Source organism: Sander vitreus, chromosome 22 (assembly GCF_031162955.1).
Source record: "Sander vitreus isolate 19-12246 chromosome 22, sanVit1, whole genome shotgun sequence".
NCBI lineage: Eukaryota > Metazoa > Chordata > Actinopteri > Perciformes > Percidae > Sander > Sander vitreus.
Window position 1 is genome coordinate 23,254,350 of NC_135876.1, and position 21,389 is coordinate 23,275,738.

Sequence of the window (21,389 nt, forward strand, 5' to 3'; positions counted from 1 at the left end):
CTCACATTAATGTACAATATCATGCATATTTTCTTACAGAGTATCCATCACGAGCATTTTGCAGCCAAAAGAGGCATGCATTTGGTACGACATCTGTAAGTCAATTCAATTTTATTCATAGTGTCAAATCATAACAGAAGTTATCTCAAGACACTTTACAGACAGAGCAGGTCTAGACCACACTCTAGAATTTACAAAGACCCAACATTTCCCTCCAAAAGCATGCATTTGGTCTTTTGCTAGGCAACAGCCTGGTCCCTTGTTAATTTACTGTCAATTGATGTCATTTACGCGTTATTATGGAACCCACTCAACTTCTAGGCAAGACCCGGTCTTCAATAGCATTCACATGCTACTATTGGCCAGTCGTCCATGGTTACGCAAGGTAACAGAACCCGATTTGTTCATGTCCTATTCCCTGACCAATCAGCTATCCTAACCTTAACTACCTGAAGTCAATGCCTAACCCCATCCAATCGCGCTGCATCGTAGGGCGGGACTTGCCTAGAAGTTGCGTGGAATCCATAATAACGCGTCATTGACATAGCCCACACTGCAACAGGAAATCAGCTTGGCATTTAGAATGTTAATGTGAAATGGTCTATAGAGCTCCGGCGTCACTTGACTTGATTGTTTACGCCATAGACTGACTATATATATATATATATATATATATATATATATATATATATATATATATATATATATATATATATATATATATATATATATATATATATATATATATCTCCTTTATTTAATATTGTTGTGAAATGAATTTACACATGTATAGTGTGATTGTGTATCTTCTTATAATTGTATGTTTTTACAATATAATTTTTTTTTCATCCCTTAAAAAATTAGAAAGAAATCATAACAGAAGTTATCTCAGGACACTTTACAGATAGAGTAGGTCTAGACCACACTTTATAATTTACAGAGACCCAACATTTTTATTATTAAAGTGCTGGTTAGATAAGATACATTGTGTGTAAGTAGAGTTTAGCTTTACTCTTGTGCAAGAGTTACACTGCAGAATAAGCTTCAGCTCCCACAACACTGCAAGATTTAGGAATTTGGGAAATTAAAGCTTTCCCGGAAAAAAAGAAAAAGAAAGAATTGTTCTGCAAGTTTGTTTATATTGCAGTGAAATAAATAGAAACTGATGCACAGATTACAGAAAACCGATCTAAAACCGTGTGTGCTATGGTTTGACAAACAGCCTATGAACCCATGTATGGAATAATATGTAGATGTTTGTGGTTTTAACTGCTCAATAATACAAACTATAACATCACATCACAGATTGCCTAAAGCTGCTTTAACAGGAAAAAACTACGGAGCCCCTAAGGGGACATGACATGAATTTTTTTTCTTCCCTTGTGAGCACGAGACACTTTTCTTGTGAGCACGCAAAAGTATCTAATGCTCACAAGAAACCAATCTAAGGCTAGATAGATCTTATCTTAAAGTTAATATTTCACAATCACGGCATGAAATCAGTTAACATCAGCCTTATCATCTTTGAGTTTGTTGATGACACTGTGGGTACGCGATCTGTTCTGCCTGCATGATCCGACATGCGCACGCGCAAGATGTTCGCGCATGCGCAGATGATAATCCTGTTTTACGACTGCACGATCCGTTCCACGCTTGCGCACCTTTGCACCGTGGGAGTGTGGAGGAAACTGAAGGTTTGCAGTGACAGAAAGACGCCAGACTTCATTACACATGTAACCCAAATGGTGCATGTTCATGTAACACAACTCCTTTATTATTTTGGATTGGCAACCACGTAAACACCTCGGAATGCATAGCGTGAGCTACATTTAAAAAACATCACAACATCCCCACACTACATGTCACAAAAATAACAATGTCGCCAAGGCGTAGTACACGGACGTCGATATGTGGTTTTGGATCAGTGACAATAAGTACTTCATTTAAATATCTTTATAAAACAGACCCGCCGTGAACTGCATAATGAATTACATAAAATGTAGCCTACAAAAATATGCCAAAAATAAGTGTTTCAACGCATGCATGATACAAATACTGTAGGGAAACCTACTACACACATATCAGATTGTGCAGGCAGCACAGATTGCGTACCGACAGACACCATCAGGTACATTTCGTTTTCAGGAAGATGGATACCTCCTCGGCAGCCATTCTGACTGCTACTCAGATTGGTTTGTCGTGCGCACCAGAAAGTATCTTGTGCACACCAGGGGGAAAAAAAATCCCCATTTCCCTTTAGGGGCTCCGTAAAAAAAAAAACTCTGGGAGGAACAGCTAAAAAAAAGAAAAAGAAAGTAAATGCCACAACTCTCAGCCTTCATTCTATCTGAGGAGAGGATGAAGAGCGTTTTATAATGTGATTTATGAAGATCTGGTCTGGAAAAGACGACAGTGGAGCCACAAAGGTTAGAGTAAGCACGTCAGAGATTAGGCAGAGGCTGGCGGAGAGGCAGGGCCAACAGGGCATCTGGACCCAGGCCACAGCTGCAGGACGCCAGAAACACAGCCTTCAACTCTCGGCTTTAAGGTTTACATTAGGGCTGCGCCATATGAGGAAAATATGTGATAACGTTGTTGAATATCATGATATCGATTTCACTTGCGATAAATAAACATATTAAATATTCCGCTGCTTTCAGTACTTCTGCTAAAATACAACAAATTGCTTGTTTGAATTCAAAACAAATGACAGGAAATCATTTCCAGCCTTCTTTTATTGAGCCATAGGCATAATTTACAAGGGGGGAATAATCATAACTGGCCAGTGCCCCTCACCCCAAAAACCTATTATAATCCCCTTTACATAAGTAAATACATTTGCACTATAAATTGATGCCGAAAAGGAGCAAATCGTTATAGAACAATTCACCAGAATGCAGAAACTGAAGTGAAAATGTTGCTTCTCTATATGAGAATATAAAAAGCGATATGTTGTGCAGCCCTTGTTTACATCCAGCCGTATAGAGCACGAGTTGATTCTGCTTTCTGAAAGCTGCTTCAGGATCTGCAGGATCTGCTGAAGGAAAATGAAACTGAAAACAGACGCTGATTTGTTTCTATATAATATTTATTTTTGGTTGAGATGTCGCGAGAAAAATCGGAGAGGCTGCAAGATTATTAAAAGGTTACGAAAGCAGAGAAATATAAATCTTGTGAATTACTGGATCATTTTTTACCATTTAAAGTCCCTTAAATGTACTTAACCCTGTAAGGCACATGTGTCAAACTCAAGGCCCGCGGGCCAAATCCACCCAAAAGAAAGCCACAAAAGAGTCCAAACAAAAACAACAAAAATGAGGAAAAAAGCTACCATAATGTAAAAAAATAAATAAAGTGACATGCAGTAACAAACGCACGTCAATAAACTCTACATGTCTGGCCCTTGGTGTGATTCTCTTTTTCCAGTGTGGCCCCTGCTGTAAGGGTATGTTCACATATCTTCTTAAATTCACCTTTTTAAGGTATTTGCATAGAACTGATCCCCATGTGTTTCATATCAAGATGTTCAGAACAAACTCAGCTTTCCCTGTAGTGAGCAATGTGTAAAGCAAAAAAAGCTGAAACGTTGAAGTTGGCTTTTTGGAAATTCCCCAAATCTCTTTTAGAAAACAAGCCTTAACTTATGATGTGTTGTACGAATTGTTTCGGTGCTTGAAATGAGTTTACCAAAGTCTTAGGGCCATATATGATTAAAATAGTAAATAAATGTTTGAAATGAGATTTTGTTATTTCACTTATTGAGTAGGAGTTTTGTCAAACATCGTTTGGACGCGCTGCTGCGTCTTTCGTCCTCAGAGGGTTAAACAACGAACTGCTCTTTAGGGCTGTCCAGCTTCACCTCGTGCAACGGCAGGTTAAATGACAGAAAAGAAGCGAGCTGCGAGACCAAAACCACTCCTAAATTACAGCAGGAAGTTACTGACAGGTCTAAACAATGAAAAAGAATGAACATAGAACAGCTGCAAAAACCAAAACATGACAATAACTGTGTTGTCATTGAGGTCCAAAGAAACAGTCTTATTTAAAACAAGGCGTGTGTATTGTGTTAGTCCTTCCTTGCAGTGTATTCCTGCGTAACCACCACCCAGTTATATCAGCAGTGTGACTGCTGGGTTTATGAGCACTGCAGAGGGAGTCGCTCACATTAATGTGTTGTTGTTTTTTTATCAGCTCTGCCCGAGCAGCAGAAACAAAAAGGACACAAAAGATGAAGAAATGCACGGCGGGTGATCGAAGGTTTTCCTACATTTACAAATACACAAAAAGGACACAAGAGATTTCTGCAAGAGGGATCCGGATCTGCTTAGGTTGTTTAAAAGCAGAGATTTTCTCTCCTACGTTCAGGCTCTTTTGCTCTGGGAGCTTATTCTTGTAACATTTTCAACTTATTACACACAACAGTGAGCTGACCAACAGAAAGCCACCGCAGACAGAAACTCGCCCGTCCTGTAACAACGGTACAATAAGATTGTTTAATGGGTGTAGCTGTTATAGTTGAACTTTGACTCAGTTCCTCCTGTTTGCCTTTCGCATGACAGCAGTGGTGAACCACAGGGCCGTCACATGACAGCCGCCACAACACACACAGGACACTCACAGGGTTTAGCGAGAAAACACAGGCAGCTCCCTGTCACCGCAGAGTCCTGCTCTCTCTTTACAGCCTGGATACGGTTTCTCGTCTCAAAAGAGACACCTGCTTCAACAAAATCAAACAGACTAAATCTCAATTGCACCCGTTTACTGTCTGCTGCCGTGTGAGGATTGCATAGTTATGGAACCCATGCAACTTCTAGGCAAGACCTGCCCTTCAATAGCATTCACACGCTATTATTGGCTAGGCGTCCATGCTTACGCAAGGTAACGGAACCCAATTTGTTCCGGTCCTATCCCCTGACCTACCCTGGAAATCCAGAGTTCTCGCGGGAGCACAATTTGAATTTGCTCAGCGAGTCACTCTGGCATTCAGTAATGATGCTCATTAACTATGCCCTTGTAGCCGAGCTGCACCAATCACATCGGTGTATCTGATATAGGCGGGCCAGAGGCGAGCTAAACAGATGACGACAGCGCTGCGACGTCAAAGTCATTAGTAAACATTGCAAGATTGCTACGGATGAACACCAGTTGTGCAAAACGACTTTGGCCGCTACAATGAACGACTTAGACTTGGCTTTTCATCTAAAAGAGGAAAAAGAAGACGGCGCTCGAATCGTTCCTTTGCAAGAAGGACGTTTTTGCCGTTTTGCCGACCGGATACGGCAAGAGTTTAACTACCAGACTTCTACCAGACTCTTCCGCTGGTAGCTAAGCGTATGGGGCTTAGCGAAAACCCACTGTGATTGGTCGTAGTGTTATCCAATTGCGTGCAGTGAGATTTTCAAATGCATGCTTGGTGCCGCCCCTCGAGTAGGGCCAGTTTCATTACTCATTGCCAGACCCTTAATCTTTCGGATTTGGGTCTGGATTTCCAGGCTACCCCTGACCAGTCGGCTATCCTAACCTTAACTACTCAAGGTCAATGCCTAACTTCAACCAATCGGGCTGCTTCGTAGGGCGGGACTTGCCTAAAAGTTGCGTGGGATCCATAATAACGCGTGAGGATCTAAAAAAAAAAAAAAACACTTCTGGACTCCGTTTTTGCACCTTTTCAAATATTCAATAGCAGACTCAAAGTGCCATGCTTCCACCAAATAGATGCATCATATTTTGAGATACACACTACACAAATATGGATGCATTGATTAAGGAACAGATTCATGATTCATGCATTTACAAGTGTATCAGAAGCCAAAAACACTGAACAACAGTTTGTAGTAGTCAGGATGATCATGAAGAAATATGGAGTTCGTTGTACAAATCTACCGGTAACGTGCACGTGAGTGAATGCAAATTGGACGCCTGCAGACGGTAATCAAAGCAAAAAAACACCTTGACCACCTCTGCATGTTTGATATTCTCTATTCTTTGAAGAAGACACTGCACATTGGACATTAATCAAAGATAAGACAGCAAATAGCAGAGCTCTTTGTAGTAAAAGATGCAAAAAGAAGCTGCAAAAGATGAATCATGTGATGAGCCATACAATAAATGCCCCTCACAAGTTCCAAAAGACCAAGTCGACACATTCACATTGCTTGTTCTGTCCGATCAACAGCCCGGAACATAGAAATATTCTGTTTACTATCATAGAAGACAAAGAAAACCAGCAAATATTCACACAAGAGAGAGAAAAAAAATAACTAACTGATTGATTCATCATTTCGGGTATGCAAACACAACATCATGGATCATTAAGTATTAGGTGTCACCTAAACATTTAAAAAGAGTTAGTGCATTAATAATGTAGAGATTTACATTGTTTTTAAAACAATTACTTCTCATCTAGATTGATTTAAATGTACTTAAGTCTATATCCATGATGTTCCACTTCTGGGATTGCGATTTCACTCATTTCGGCCAGATCTCCGTTACCTTGGGCTTCCTTTGTGTTGTAATTCTAACCTCTGGTGGATTTGTGAGGACTATGGTTAACTGCTCCTCAGATCTCTGCAGGGTAAATCCAGACAGTTAGCTAGACTATCTGTCCAATCAGAGTTTTCTGTTGCACGACTAAAACAACTTTTAAACGTACACATGTTCCGCCAAAACAAGTTCCTTCCAGAGGCTATTTTGCAGAGGCGCCGTGGATCCGTCCGGCGCTTAGCACCGCCCATGACGATTGTGATTGGTTTAAAGAAATGCCAATAAACCAGAGCACGTTTTTCTCCCATCTTGGAATGCTGTGTGGACTAGCCAGACTAAATGTACTTAAATGCAGGATATAGAATGAATTCATTCAGCCTTTACACATGTATATAGACTTTACTGTGTCGACCGACCCTAGTCTCTTTGAACTATAAACGCTGTGGGCGTGTCGTACCTTCCTGGTAGTTGTGCGCTCCGTCAGGAAGAGCCAGGAAAGGCAGGTACCTCCACTCCTCCGGCAGCAGGTTACTGTCATGGCCCTCGTCTGGCATCAACGGCGGGTACGAGAACTCAACCTAAAGGGGCGGGGGCAGAAAGTCAGCGTGGTTTAACTTTACATTTGATATGTTGCTTTAAAAAAAAAAAAGTACTTTAATCCTATATGTCTGCCCCATCTCTACTCATTATTTGTCATACTATTTGAAAAGAAATCAAGAATGTAAGAAGTCCAGTAAGCAACTCTTGGTATTCAACAGCATTTATGTTAGTTACTCATATATTTCTATACAGAGAATATCTTCAGTCAGTTCAGTGTATATTATACATGTATTACAATACTTGTAATACTTTCCTCTATGCAGAAACCTCAGCACCGGGGCTAGTCTGAGGCTAAAGTTCTAATCTCATCGTGGTAATAAAAGAAAAGTCAGAGTCAGCAGGATTCATGATCCTCTGGGTAGCATGAATATAGGCTGTGAATTTCATGTCAATCCATTCCATAGTTGTTGAAATAATCAGACGGTCGCTAGAGCTACGACACTAACTGGACTAAAAAAAACAAAGAAGAACCACAACAGTGAAAACAAGTTTTCTTTTAAATGTCAACTGAGTTCAGTAACTCGTTAGTATGTGAGGAAAGAGCTTTTCTGACGTATCGGTTTACAATAAACACGGCTTGACACTGCCATCCATCAGTTCACTCCTGAAATATATCAAACTTGACACACAGTTCGTCCATTTCTGACGCAGCATTTTTGTCGCCCAGCTTCAGAAAACGGTAACTTTCCCATTACAGACTAAACTACCTGTGATGCATTATTATGAAATCTTATGTCAGACAGATTCATATATCTAGTATCTGTTTTTTGTCTTTCATGGACCTCACTATGGCACCACTTACATCAAGAAAAAGCTGCCTGTGGGAAACATTCACACCCCCGTTGCTCTCACACAAAGCCCAGCCTCCTGCCAGTGGTGACAGTTAAGAGCCTCCTACAAGAATAACCTGAAGATCCTGAACGTCACACACACACACACACACACACACACACACACAATACACACAAACGTCATCGCGATCTCAACTGACTTTTTCGTGCACTTTAAAATGTAACTGTTAATCTTTTTTTAGTGGTGCCTTTTACATTCAATTCAATGTACACACACACACACACACACACACACACACACACACACACACACACACACACACACACACACACACACACACACACACACACACACACACACACACACACACACACACACACACACAAAACATGTATCTCCAGATGTGTTGATGTTGATAATAGGAACACACTGACTGGGAACATTTTACTGCACTATGAATACTTTTACTTTGAGTACTTTAAGTACATTTTGCTGAAACATAGTTGTAAGAATAACAAGAATGCAGGACTTTTGCTTGTGGTGGAGTATTTTCACAGTGTGGGTTTATTAATTTCCCCTCAGTAAATGATCTGAATACTTGCTCCACCACTGCCTGTGTCTCTTCAGTAAGCTTCCTGCCAGAGAAACGGATGGGTGGCAGGTGAATAAAAGAAAATGTGGGGGGGTGGGGGGGGCATTGTTAAAGATAGGCTGAAAGAGAAGGAGACAGACGGATTACAGAGCCAAGAACCCAATCTGATACCCAGCAGGAGATCTCTGACCCCTATCAGATAACCTCCTCCACCACCAGAGAAAACAGGCCCGGCACCTCATACAAGCTGTCTGCTCTGTTGGCTCTCAATTTGACATCCCAAAAAAAAATAAAAAATGTCTGTTTTATCTTTCGCTCGCTTATTCAGCAGCTGCTTCCAAACCCACTGAGTCGAGTTTAACAGGCCATGGAACGACTCGACAGATGGAGAGCAGCAGCAGCAACAACAACACGGGGGAGGAACAGCGTTTGCTTTTAATGGCCGCCAGCTCGGCCTGTAAATTTAAAGAATTTTAAAGAGGAAGAGGCGATAATTAGAGGATGCATTAGAGGTACTTATTGGATTGGATTAGATTGGATTGCATAGACTTTATTGATCCCAAATTGGGACATTTTTTAGTGCTACAGCAGCAAAACATCAGACAGACACACATACATACATACAGAATGTACAAGAAATAATAAATAGGATAGAATACCAGAACAAATATTCAAAAAATAAAGATAAAAAATACAAAGGAAATAATGTACAAACGTATATACAAGGTGGGAACGAAAATGAACGACTGAAATAGTATTTATAAAGATGTAAGTTAAACCTATGTTTGTGCAAGTTGCACTTAGTGCAGTATTATGCTGAATGGCTCACATTCGCTTCAGGGGCAAAAGGCCAACCTGAAAGTGGCTGTCCTGTCTGAATTGTTAAACAGGTTTTACAGAAGCAATAAGACCAGAACCAAAAAACCATGCAAGCTTTGTCTGTGGGCGAGTTTCTGTTCAAAAGAAATCAAACGTTTAAGGATGACTTTAGATGTGATTGTTGTTCCGATAAAAGCAGGTCAGTCCGTGGCTTGTATAGTTTATATCCATGACGTTCCGCTTCCGGGGTTGCTCCGTTTTGTTTAAGTTGGAATTCTAAACTCTGGTGGATTTGTGAGGACTGTGGTTAACTGCTCCTCAGATCTCTGCAGGGTAAATCCAGACAGCTAGCTAGACTATCTGTCCAATCTGAGTTTTCTCTTGCACGACTAAAACAACTTTTGAACGTACACGTTCCACCAAAACAAGTTCCTTCCTGAGGCTGATTTGCAGCAGCACCGGGGCTTTTCCCGGCGCTTAGCGCCGCCCATGACGATTGTGATTGGTTTAAAGAAATGCCAATAAACCAGAGCACGTTTTCCTTCCATCCCGGAATGCTGTGTGGACTAGCCAGACCCTCCTCCGCAGCGCTGTGGAGGAAGGTCTGGCAATGGAAGACTAACACTTATAATATCAGAGTGATATGACAGCAGATTTTGTCTTGTAAGTATTGGCGCTGTCTGAAAAATGTCTGTGAAACTTTTCAAGTACCTAAATCTGGCATTGAAATTCCATTCTTCACCAGACTATTTATAATTTAAATATTTTATATATAAAAATACATATATTTTGTTCATCTCACTTCAATTGTATTGCTGCAAAATGGGATTGTCAAGCAGACAAACTGACCAAAAACACATATATAATAAAAGATTGATACTTGGCGTCTGTGTATAGTATTGCCACAGGTCTGAAAACATTATAACCAGCCGTTATAATAACATCATATTGTGGTGTAAATACTATCTTTATTTGCAGTTACAGTAAGCCAATACTACGTTGTGAAAGTTTTAGTTGTTTAAGCTTTATCCATTCAGGAAGTTTCATTCTTTTGCTAAACACTGACCCAACAATGACAAATATTAGTGTGAGGTAGGGCTGGGCAATATATCAATATTATATCGATATCGTGATATGAGACTAGATATCGTCTTAGATTATGGATATCGTAATATGACACAAGTGTTGTCTCTCCTGGTTTTATAAGCTGCATTACAGTAAAATGATGTCAGTTTGTGAACATACCAGACTATTCTAGCTGTTCTATTATTTGCCTTTACCCACTTAGTCATTAAATCCATGTTACTGATGATTATATATCAAAAATCTAATTGTAAAAATATTTTGTGAAAGCACCAAATATCGATATCGAGGTATTGGGTCAAAAATATCGTCGTGATATTTGATTTTCTCCGTATCACGCAGCCCTAGCGTGAGGTGTATCAATCCATTTGTGTGAGCTGGCTACTATAGCTATATACCTATAGCTCAGATTAAATACTGTAAGCACCTAAAATATCCTCACCTTGTTGATATGCAGGTGCTACATTAGTCAGCTCTATTTGACAGATTAATAACAGAGAGGAAAGGTAAATACTGTATCCAGAAGAGCAAGCTGCAGCCTGCAGTAGAAGCAGAACTCGCTGTTGAATACACTGAACTGGAAAGATGCCTAAATTGGCAGCAGAGCCCAATGTTACATAACCCTGAGAGCCCAGAGCAAACAGCTGATGCGAACTAAAACCTCGCTTCCATGTCTGCGTGTGAATACTTTATCATCACTCCTGCAGGGTTTGTGCATGCACTGTCAGAGAAAAGACAGACTCTTGTCAGTGAGCTGGGTTAAAAATAAATCCATAGAAAAACATAGTGCCAATGTGCCTTTATTATGAGTTCACTATAGGAAGCGCTAGTTAGCTCCGTTAGCAGCGGTTCACGTACCTGACAGCCCTTTTTGTGGTGGAATCCAACCACAACGATATGCAGCACCGGTCCCTTGAGATCGTCTCTGCCGTGAGACTCCATTCCACCCCCGCCGGATGTTTTAGTCCGTCCTGTGTTGTTAAGAACTCAGGGGTCGGATGTAAACACAGCCAACAAAGCTTCCCACCCGGAATCTGCAGCAGACAAGACAGGCGGACAGAAGCACAACACCGCGGCGCGGAGAGGATTCTCTTCTTCCGCTTCGTACCAAGTGTGTCAGAGGAGGAACGGAGGGAGAGGGTTCCCTGCAGCGCACTTCCGCCTCCGTCAAAAGCTTTGGGAGGCAAAGGGATGTGGCATCATCTGTTTCTACGATAATTCGGATAATGGTGCCTTTGAGTATCTAATTAATTTCATGATTGTGTATGCAACATTTTATATTCACAAGCAGACGTTTTCTAACTCATCTCCTAATTTTGTATCTTTTCTCATAGAATTTAAATCTCTACTGAAGTCACTTAGAACGTCGGATAACAAAAAAAAGTATTAAAATTGTGGAAACTGTAGAGTTTTCCCTGAAACTTTGTATGTTGTTTTTTATTTTCATAAGTTTGTAAACGTGATGTTCACGTGTTATTATTGTTGACCTGATTCTCTGTATACTGAATTTTGTCGATAAAAAAAAAAAACACAATGTGGCATGAATACAATCGTTTTATAGCTTATATAAAATGTAAGGAATAGGACTTTACACTTAAAAAAATAAAATAATAATAATAATAATAATAATAATAATAATAATAATATGTGTTTTTATTTCATTTTATTAACAGAACAAAAGCATAAAACATATGTACGAACAAAACTGAATAAATCAGAGATAAAGCCAGGGTATATAAAATAAACCATTTCATAATAAATAAATAAAATCTTTATCTTGACTCTATCATCTTTGTTGGAGTCAAAGTATGACGTCAGGTATTGACCACCCATAACAACCAGCGCCATCGTGTGGAAATAAATTGACCAACATAATTTAATCTTTGGGTCTTTTCTATTTCTGTTATTTCTATTAAGTTGTGTATTTTATTTAGTTTGTTTGTGTTTATCCTGTAGATTTCTGATAAATGCGAAAATGTACACGACAAACTTGTGCTTCGGATAACCGTTCGATGATGCGAAATCGATGGCTTTCGTCTGATATGTGACGTTCTTGTGTCGATTGCTTCTGACTGCTGCTCATTGAATGAACATGGCGGCTACTCCAGTAACAAATCCGTCACAGCTGCTCCCACTTGGTTTGTAAATTCTTATAAATATCGACTTTCTCTTTTAATTAGCTGATTATGAATCAGTATTAAAAGTCAGAATTAAGTTTTTGGAGTTCGAGGCGGTAGTTCATATATTACGTTTTGTTAGTTAGCGTTAGCACCATGCTTCCAGACCTGCGCATGATTGGAACTAACGTTAGCTGTCTTTGCAGCAGATGCTAAGGCATTTTTTATTTTATTATCAACTTGCGTATAATTTAATTCTTGAAAAGTCCTTGTGAATTACTGTACAATTTGTCTCCTGTCAGGTTTAAATACATTTCTTTGTTTTAAGATGTCACAGTCCAAACAAGGCTGTTATCTGACGTTACTGAGTTCAGTAAAATGTCATCTAAATATCCTTGTATGTTGGACTATCGGTCAGCTATGTTATTCTCACTATGCATATACGTTTACTACATTCATGTTTACATTCAGCTTCTTCATTTGCAATTACTGTCTTCCACACATTTATATGACCTTATTTCACATTATATTATGTAAATATGTATCCCTATATTTTAACTTGCACTTTCTTATGTCTTAGATTCGCATATATTTTTACTTGTGATTTTTTTTTGTTTTTTGTTTTTTTATACTAATTTAATTAACATTGTTGGAAGGAGCCAGAGATTTCCAGTGACAATGACTGCTTCTTTCATTTTTGTGCATCTGACAATAAATAACTTTAGAAAAAAATAACTAGCAGATTGATAATGAATATTTATCATTTTTTTTGCAGCCCAAAATCTGATAAAGCGCTGAACTAACGATTGTTTTTATTATGCACACTACCGGTCAAAAGTTTGTGGTCACTTAGAAATTTCCATTCCACTCCATTACAGACAGAATACCAGCTGAGATCAGTTGTATTGTTTTTTTAATCAGGGCAGCAGTTTTCAGATTACATTATGTGCTTACATAATTGCAAAAGGGTTCTTGACTGTAGACAGAAGTGGCTGATCTGTAATGCAATATCTACATTCTCCATTATCAGCAACCATTCATTCAATGTTCCAAAGGCCCATTCTGTTTACTAATCTGATATCATTTTAAAAGACTAACATTGGAGAACCCTTTTGCAATTATGTACGCACATAATCTGAAAACTGCTGCCCTGGTTAAAAAAAACAATGCAACTGATCTCAGCTGGTATTCTGTCTATAATGGAGTGGAATGGAAATTTCTAAGTGACCCCAAACCTTTGACCGGTAGTGTTTTCATCTGTGATTAGTGTCTCAGTTAATACATTGCTCATCATACAGCATTTTGTCAGAGTTAAGCTGACATCTCCAAATGTCTTGGTTTGTCTGACCAATAGTCTGAAACCAAAAAATATCAGGTGTACTACTACTATTTCTACTATACTATACTACTAATTCTCTGTTCCGTGGTGGTGATGGCGCAGCGGATGTGACACATGCCTTTGGTGTGGGAGATCTGGGTTCAATTCCCACTGCGATACATCAACCAATGTGTCCCTGAGCAAGACACTTAACCCCTAGTTGCTCCAGAGGCGTGTGACCTCTGACATATAGCAATTGTAAGTCGCTTTGGATAAAAGCGTACGCTATAAATGACATGTAATATGTTAATCAACTAATCATTTTCATTCTAATACAAAAAGGATTTCCTACGACAGTGTGCAACGTAAGAAATTGAGAATTGTGCAAAAAGAAATTCATAGAAAATATCTGGATCTTTAATTTCACTTTGTTTCTAATCTTTCAGAGCTTGTGGACAAATGTATCGGCTCCCGAATTCACATCGTCATGAAAACGGATAAAGAAATCGTCGGCACCCTGCTGGGTTTTGACGACTTTGTCAGTATCCTTTCCAGATTTATTACAATATAGTTTTGCTGTTTTCTCTGAAATTGTCCCAGTTTGCATCCTTCACTCCGTCTTTTAGACATGGTCCTGGAAGATGTGACAGAATTGTAAGTGCGCCTCTTGTTTTGGCATTAATTGCAGTCAATGTTAGGGCACCTGTTGCTAATTTAACTCATTAATATATATCTTTGGTACAGTGAAATCACACCAGAGGGACGGAGGATAACCAAACTGGACCAAATCCTTCTCAACGGCAATAACATCACCATGGTATGTAAATGTTGTGCATGTTTTGGTATCATTACATCCACGTTATAGGCTCACAGGTGTATCTTAAAGTGCTCATATTATGCTCATTTTCAGGTTCATAACTGTATTTAGAGGTTGTACCAGAATAGGTTTATGTGGTTTAATTTTCATAAAACACCATATTTTTGTTGTACTGCACATTGCTGCAGCTCCTCTTTTCACCCTGTGTGTTGAGCTCTCTGTTTTAGCTACAGAGTGAGGCATCGCACTTCTGTTCCGTCTTTGTTGGGAGTCACACATGCTCAGTAGCTAGGTAAGAGGCTCGTTCGAGATGAGCCAGGTCTGCGCAGAATCGATCACCGGCAATCGGCGCCCAATGCACGCTGGTTAGATTTGTGTCCGACTTGATCCCGACTCGCTCTGACATCATGCACAGGTGGCCAGCGATAACCTCAGGAGATCAAGGCGGCCGCAGGTTTGGGACGCAGGCAGCGCAGTTGCTTTCCACCGACTGCAAGACCCAGGCGGACCCAGGGCATGCTGGGAAACTGATTTAAAAGGCTTATTGTGTACAGAACACGTGTTGTGTGGCTGATAGTGACGTTTAGAAGTCAGTGAGACTAAATAAATAAATAAAAACAACTGGAGACTGTGTACAAGCTGATATATGGGTCTGATACGATTTTATTAAATCAGAAACGGACCTAACAGGATGTGTGTGTTTCTGTGACTTCCTGTTCAGCCTGAAGGCTGCTGGAAACAGCTGGGAACTGTCCGACTTGTCACCGCCCCCTGCTGCTGCCGCCTGCTCTCGTCCACTTTACAGGCGAGGTGCAGTTCATCTCTAACGAGCCTATTATAACGTGTGTTACAAACGCGTTTGTCTCTGAAGTAAAGGCTGGACTACAATAGAGCTGTTTGGAGCAGTTTGTGAACAGTGGTTACGTCCCCTTCTTTCCTTTTCTTTGGGTCATTTTTTTCCCTTTATTAGATAGTGGCAGTGGATAGACAGGAAAGGTGGGAGAGAGACGGGGGATGACACGCAGCAATAGGCCGCAGGTCGGACCCGAACCCGGGCCGCTGCAAAGGACCCAGCCCCCATGGGGGCGCACGCTCCCACCGGGCGAGCCAGGGGTCGCCCCGATACGTCCCCTTCTAACGCAGGTGGCTCAGCTTCTGCTGTCTGGCCATCTTCTGAATTGCCCTGTTGCTGAAATGTGCGATACAAATAAAGCCGCCTTGCCTACATGGCGGCCTACATTCGAGCGACTCCCTAGTACGTATTCTGAATGATTCTAAATGGCAGATTCTACGCTTACGAGAATACTTTGATTAGTTGGTGGAAGTAATTACACATGAATGAGCACATTTGTGAAAGAACAAAGGGGTTTTTGCTAAGAACCAACTCAAAAAAATACACAATGTAGGTTTAAAGCTAATGTACTTGCACTTACTACGTAAACGTGTAATTTAATGTAAAGTAAGTGTTTAGTGTTGGAGACGGTAACTCCCTTTTAGTATGGACTTTTTCACTTTGTAAACCTATTATATGCACACAAAAAAAGATATTTAACACAATAAAGTACAGTAAAGTACTGTATACCTTCACATGACCTGTTTCTGTGTTTTTCGACCTCCACAGTATGATTTCTATATCATCTTCTTTCTTGCAGCTCATTCCTGGAGGAGAAGGTCCTGAAGTATGAGTTGAGAATCATCACTGAATGCTGAGACAGATTGGTGTTGTGGATTTATGCTTTTCCTATGTTGTTCCTTACTTTATCATGTTATTGGTCTTCCCCCTTTGATTTTGAGGGAGGAAAATATTTTTGTAAGATTCCTAATTGAGTATTTGTTATGAAAGTTCAATTACAAGTATATCGTGGATCACACGTGACAAAAAAAACCCTTTCTTTTTACAAATAAAAAACAAAACGTCTTTATTGGTTTCTTTTTTTTAACTCATAGTTGTACAACTTAAATTTAGTGTCGGTACAGAACCAGAGTGTTTTCATACAACAGCAGATTTAATAACCCTGATTTTATTTTATTTTTGAGAAGAATGAGTAAAAAGGTTGAGTAATGCTCATGCAGCATTACTGAACAGACAGAGTTGACTAATAGGTGAGTTGTAGAATCCATCCCTCCCAAACATCCCCCCCCCCCTCCCCCCAGCTTCAGTACATAGAAGGTTTCTCCTCTCCTTTTGGATTGGTCACCTTTTCCAGATTCTTGCTGATGATGTCGTAAAGCTCGGCCTACAGTGAACAGACAGAAAAATGTGTTATGTGTATATATATATATATTTAATTTTTTTATAGTATAGTTATCGTGGTCAATACTTCTGACTCGGATCAGTCCGACTTACGTAGAAGCCGCGAATGTCGAGAACAATGACTCTGATCTCAGAGTAGATGGCCTCGTCCTTCTCGCGGACCAGCGAGCGGTAGTCCATCTGCAGGTAGAGAAAGCAGAGTTCAGGCTATTTCTAATAACTTTATGAAAGCTTTAAAGATCAAGGCTGGTCATTAATCAGCCTTTCTGGTTCCTACTGAAGACTTAGGGCGTTTTCACACCTGTAGTTTGTTTGCTTTGGTCCGAATCAGTTGGTGATTTAGTAAACTTGGAGCAATTTGCCCTCGGTCGGTTTGGTTTGGTTTCACGCCTGGAAAAATCCAAGCGTACCAAAGTGCGTCATTACAAATCAGGCAAGAACGTCCAGCCCTCTTATTGGTCGGATATGTCTGCTGAAAGCGTACCGAGACCACCTCTTCAAGCAGGTGTCGGTACGCTTGTTTGTGCGCACCAGAGTTCGATTGCCGCGTTCTCACCCGCCCAAACGAACCGCACCAGCGGGGCAAACAAACTCTAGTTCGATCCAACCGAACTGAAGGCTGTCGGTGTGAAAACGCCCTAAAATCCTTCAAAAAACGGCTCACAAATCTAGTTTCATTTCAAAACAAAAAAATGTCTAGTTTTTTAGGAAGGAAGGAAATAGAGCATTTGTCGGTGACTATTTCCAGCGGCGGATTAATCCACATTTGGTGCTACAGTGCAGGGATTCTCAACCTTTTGGAGTCGCAACCCCCCCCCCCCCAATTTAATAAAGTTGGTGTTCGCAGCCAGTGTTGGGCAAACAAACGCCACTAAATGTCGGGTTAAAATGCGTTGTGACTTGCGTTACTGAGATTGACGAGTTTAACGGGTATAATATTACCGACATTTTATTAGTAATGCGTTCCAGCAAAAAGGAATACATTACTGTAATTGCGTTACTTTTGCCTCCCCCTCGACAATAAAAGAGAGCTGCGAACCAGTGTAAACTGCTGTTTCTACGCGCCACCCACCCCCCGCTGAATTTGAGTGATTTTTGTGAATGCTCTGATTTACACATGTAAACAAATAAGGCTTTGCTTTAATGACAGTTTAGTTTTAGTTGTAGCAGCTAGCACCTAGCCCTGTCCAATGTGCTCCAGGCTCTGTGGACCCACCTTCAGACCCGTTTCTGTGTTCCAGGTACCAAACTCACACTGTAATGTAAAAACCATCCCTCAGTCTAGAATATGTTATAACATCCTCACCAACTGTCTGGCGACCCCCAGACATTTTCATGCGACCCTCTTGGGGGTCCTGACCCCCAGGTTGAGAACCACTGCTCTAGTGAGTATTTGTGGCAACGGACGGTGTGTGTGGGATTGGGTCAAAATAAACTACAGTGTGTTCATGGTGTATTTTAGTGAGAACAGTGTAGATATTCACCAGACTTCTACTATAAGAGAAAGACATCGTGAACACTCACCACATGAGTCTCCTTGGAAGCTTTTCCAACCGCATCCCCCCTCTCTGAAAAGTACCTGGATCATTTAACAGAAATGGTTTTAAGCGAAGTCAGAAAATATGTGTCAAAAATTCACTTACAAACTATACGTTTTCTGATTTTGAAGAGTCTATAAATCCTGCATTCCTAAATGAAGGGCCGTTCATTGTTTGTCTGCCAAACTAAACGAGACGTAATCACCCACATGCCACATTTATATCCAACCTACTTGTTGATGTTGGTCTGAAAACCGTCTACTTTGGTCTTCACTGCGGTGAGTCTCTCCAAGATTTTCTCCTGTGGTGAAAAACAATAGCCAATAATTCATTAAAACTTCACAGAATTTGACGGAAATGTGACCGGATGCACACAATGTACCTGGATGGCAACCCCAAAGTCATTTCCATCTTCTATTTTTGGGATGAGGTGCTGAATCCAGCAGGAGACCTGCAGCAACACAGCAGAAGTGCGTTTAACTCAAAATACCATGAACATTTCAGACATGTTGATGTCAACATTATTCAGCGTTTTAGAGAAGTGGCTCAGCATTCATCTTCACAGTGAGAGCGATTCACTTACAGTGATGATGGTCTCTCTAAAAGCAACGATCTCTGGTTTCACCCTCTCTAGAAGCATCATAATCTTCTCATTCCCCTTGATGAAGCCACATTTTGGAGCTGGAGGACAGGGAGGAGACATGAGGCATTGTTTGACCTGTCACATGCTCTTGTTTGCAGATACAAAAGAAAAAGAAAACTTTACCTTTCTTCTTTTTCTTCTCATCATCTTCATTCTTATCCGTCTCCATTTCCTGTGAGATCAAGTTCACGTGTTCAAATCGACAACTATAGCAGGATGAGTTTTGGCATGTATGTAAAACAATATCATTTATATAGAGAAGTGTTTGTTATTTACCCTCATTGAAAGAAATGGGGATGAAAAAGACAGAAACATCTCTCTCAATAATGCAAAAACAGTCCAACAGCACCACAAACCTTCCGAAATGATCACACATCTTCAACAAAAACTGATTATAAACTTCATGGAGGATTTATTGCAGGCCTGTTGTATTAGACTGCAGTACTTTTAGCTAGGTGTACCTAATAAATTGGCGACAGAGTAGATTTCAGAATGTCACCGTGTTACCATACTTCCAACTGTAGTAGTAGTAGTAAAAATATAGTGAAAAAAAGGTGTCAAAAACGTCGAGAGAAAAAAAATTACGGGGCGCAGTCCTAACCACAGTGACCAAGGTTCGAGTCCGGCTCTGGGCCATTTGCAGCATGTCCTGCATGTCTCTTTCCTCTCCGTTTCTTAGGGCTCGGTACCGAAATCAATACTTTTTAGGCACCGACCGAATTGCCTCTAAAGTATCGAGTATCGAAAAAAAATGCCTCGTCATTCAATACCCAATAAAAATACATAAGGAGTAAATCTCATTAGCGTCAGTGAGCCAATAAGCATGCAGCATGCTGCTTTCAAGATCTAATAATGCTTGTGAATGGCTGTCTAATGTTACACGTCGCCATCCAATCACCGAAAAATTCAATTCTTACAGAAATCTTGTCAAATGTCAAAAGTTTTTGATCCCATATCACAGCATTTATTTTTCTAGATAGATAGATACTTTATTGATCCCCAAGGGGGAAATTCAAGGTCCCAGTAGCTTAAAGACATCACACACAACATACACATACATCATAAACAGGATGATAAATAATAAATCCCCAAGAATAATATGGACAATAAAAGAAAAGATACTAAATAAAAAGTAAGGTGCTCTATGAGAGTGTGTGTGTGTGTGTGTGTGTGTCATGGTGGTAGTGCAAGACATAGTAATATAAAAACTATAGCAGCGCAAGGATAAGGTTTTTAAAAAAAGACAGCATTAAATGTGGGCATTATAAGGGATGTGTTATATATGGTGTTCCTCAAGGTCTCAGTGTCTTACTGTGGTATTTTGGAAGTAAAAAAAACAAACAACAGAAATGGGTATATGGTGGGTCTCTAAGGGTTAAGAGATCTGGCGGTGTGAGATTGGTGGATGGAAGTGGTCTCACCTCTTCCTCTGGGGTAGGAGGGTCTGGTATGGGGATGTCCAGGGGAGCCTGCAGCGAGGACATGTCTGTGATACTGAGGGCATCATCCTGAAAACACACAGACAGATGAAGAGAGTTCACAGGTGAAGGCTTATTGAGCTTGTGTGTTCAAATACTGAACGTACTGACCATCAGCAGAGCATCCAGCTGTACTATCTTCTGGGGGATGTAGTTGGAGAACAGATTCTCTGCCTGAAAATTAAAAAAAGAAAAACACTTACAAAACGTGCTTATTTGGAATAAATAATAAAAATAAACCGCTGAATAAATGGGTGTCTCAATTAACAAACCTCATTATACAGGGACTGGCGGAAGATTTCCACCTATGGAAAACAGGTTTAAAACATTATATTTTTCCTCCACAACATATAATTTAAGCTGCTGACTCATGTTACAAAAGCCTTTTGGATTTACTTTCGTTTTCCTCTCAGGAGGGGACTTTCCGCAGCTTCACCGAGTACAACTGACGGTTTTAAATCACGTTTGTGCTTAACAAGTCAGAAACTATCTGCCTACAATTAACAGTTATTTAAAAGTATTTTAGCATAGAGCTATCACATGTGGCCTACTGTACCTTTGCATTAACAAGAGATCAACTTACCTTCCCTGCACTCGCTCTGCTTATTTTCATTGTTGATTTCTTTGACATGACTGAGCAGACTTTTCAAATTCAGGACAAATAAATACGTCTGTTCAAGTTTTCAAATTAAAGTAGAAGTGTGCAGGTGCAGGAGAGGACCAATATGGCTCGCGAGTGATATATTTTTTTTATTTCCTTGTCAAGTTTGCTTTCGATTAGATGTCGCATGATGCAGTTTGCGCCTCCCACTGTCTCCCTCCTCCGCTGAAAGTAGGACGTGTCCTGAGTTCACA

At 40.3% G+C, this 21,389-nt stretch overlaps 3 protein-coding genes across 3 annotated transcripts in view; 1 reads left to right on the forward strand and 2 right to left on the reverse strand.

Moving 5' to 3' along the window:
- avl9 (AVL9 homolog (S. cerevisiase)) overlaps positions 1 to 11,479 on the reverse strand; it is a 37,421-nt gene extending 25,942 nt beyond the window's left edge. The window contains exons 1-2 of the mRNA XM_078280400.1: positions 11,228 to 11,479; positions 6,941 to 7,061 (exon numbers count right to left, since the gene is read on the reverse strand). Of these exons, the coding sequence (XP_078136526.1) occupies positions 6,941 to 7,061; positions 11,228 to 11,311 (205 nt within the window). The 5' untranslated portion in view covers positions 11,312 to 11,479. The remainder of the gene's footprint in view (positions 1 to 6,940; positions 7,062 to 11,227) is intronic.
- A 923-nt stretch (positions 11,480 to 12,402) lies between these two features.
- Positions 12,403 to 16,539, forward strand: lsm5 (LSM5 homolog, U6 small nuclear RNA and mRNA degradation associated). Its single transcript, XM_078280537.1, has 5 exons — positions 12,403 to 12,507; positions 14,251 to 14,346; positions 14,431 to 14,458; positions 14,549 to 14,621; positions 16,274 to 16,539. Exons 1-5 carry the CDS (start codon positions 12,456 to 12,458, stop codon positions 16,304 to 16,306), a joined length of 282 nt encoding a protein of 93 aa, XP_078136663.1. The 5' UTR covers positions 12,403 to 12,455; the 3' UTR covers positions 16,307 to 16,539.
- psme2 (proteasome activator subunit 2) lies at positions 16,510 to 21,327 on the reverse strand. The gene is made up of 11 exons (XM_078280536.1): positions 21,118 to 21,327; positions 20,807 to 20,839; positions 20,646 to 20,708; positions 20,478 to 20,564; positions 19,180 to 19,228; positions 18,997 to 19,094; positions 18,796 to 18,864; positions 18,647 to 18,714; positions 18,400 to 18,454; positions 16,969 to 17,055; positions 16,510 to 16,858 (listed from the first exon to the last, which is right to left on the reverse strand). Exons 1-11 carry the CDS (start codon positions 21,163 to 21,165, stop codon positions 16,778 to 16,780), a joined length of 738 nt encoding a protein of 245 aa, XP_078136662.1. The 5' UTR covers positions 21,166 to 21,327; the 3' UTR covers positions 16,510 to 16,777.
- Between the last annotated feature and the right edge of the window lie 62 nt (positions 21,328 to 21,389).

Coding starts and splice junctions, on each gene's coding strand:
- psme2 (XM_078280536.1), bottom strand. CDS start 21,165: ATGTCAAAGAAATCAACAATGAAAATAAGCAGAGCGAGTGCAGGGAAG. Junction 20,840..21,117: donor GCAGAGCGAGTGCAGGGAAG/GTAAGTTGATCT, acceptor TGTTTTCCATAG/GTGGAAATCTTCCGCCAGTC. Junction 18,455..18,646: donor TTTCAGACCAACATCAACAA/GTAGGTTGGATA, acceptor TAAATGATCCAG/GTACTTTTCAGAGAGGGGGG.
- lsm5 (XM_078280537.1), top strand. CDS start 12,456: ATGAACATGGCGGCTACTCCAGTAACAAATCCGTCACAGCTGCTCCCA. Junction 12,508..14,250: donor GTCACAGCTGCTCCCACTTG/GTTTGTAAATTC, acceptor CTAATCTTTCAG/AGCTTGTGGACAAATGTATC. Junction 14,459..14,548: donor CTGGAAGATGTGACAGAATT/GTAAGTGCGCCT, acceptor TCTTTGGTACAG/TGAAATCACACCAGAGGGAC.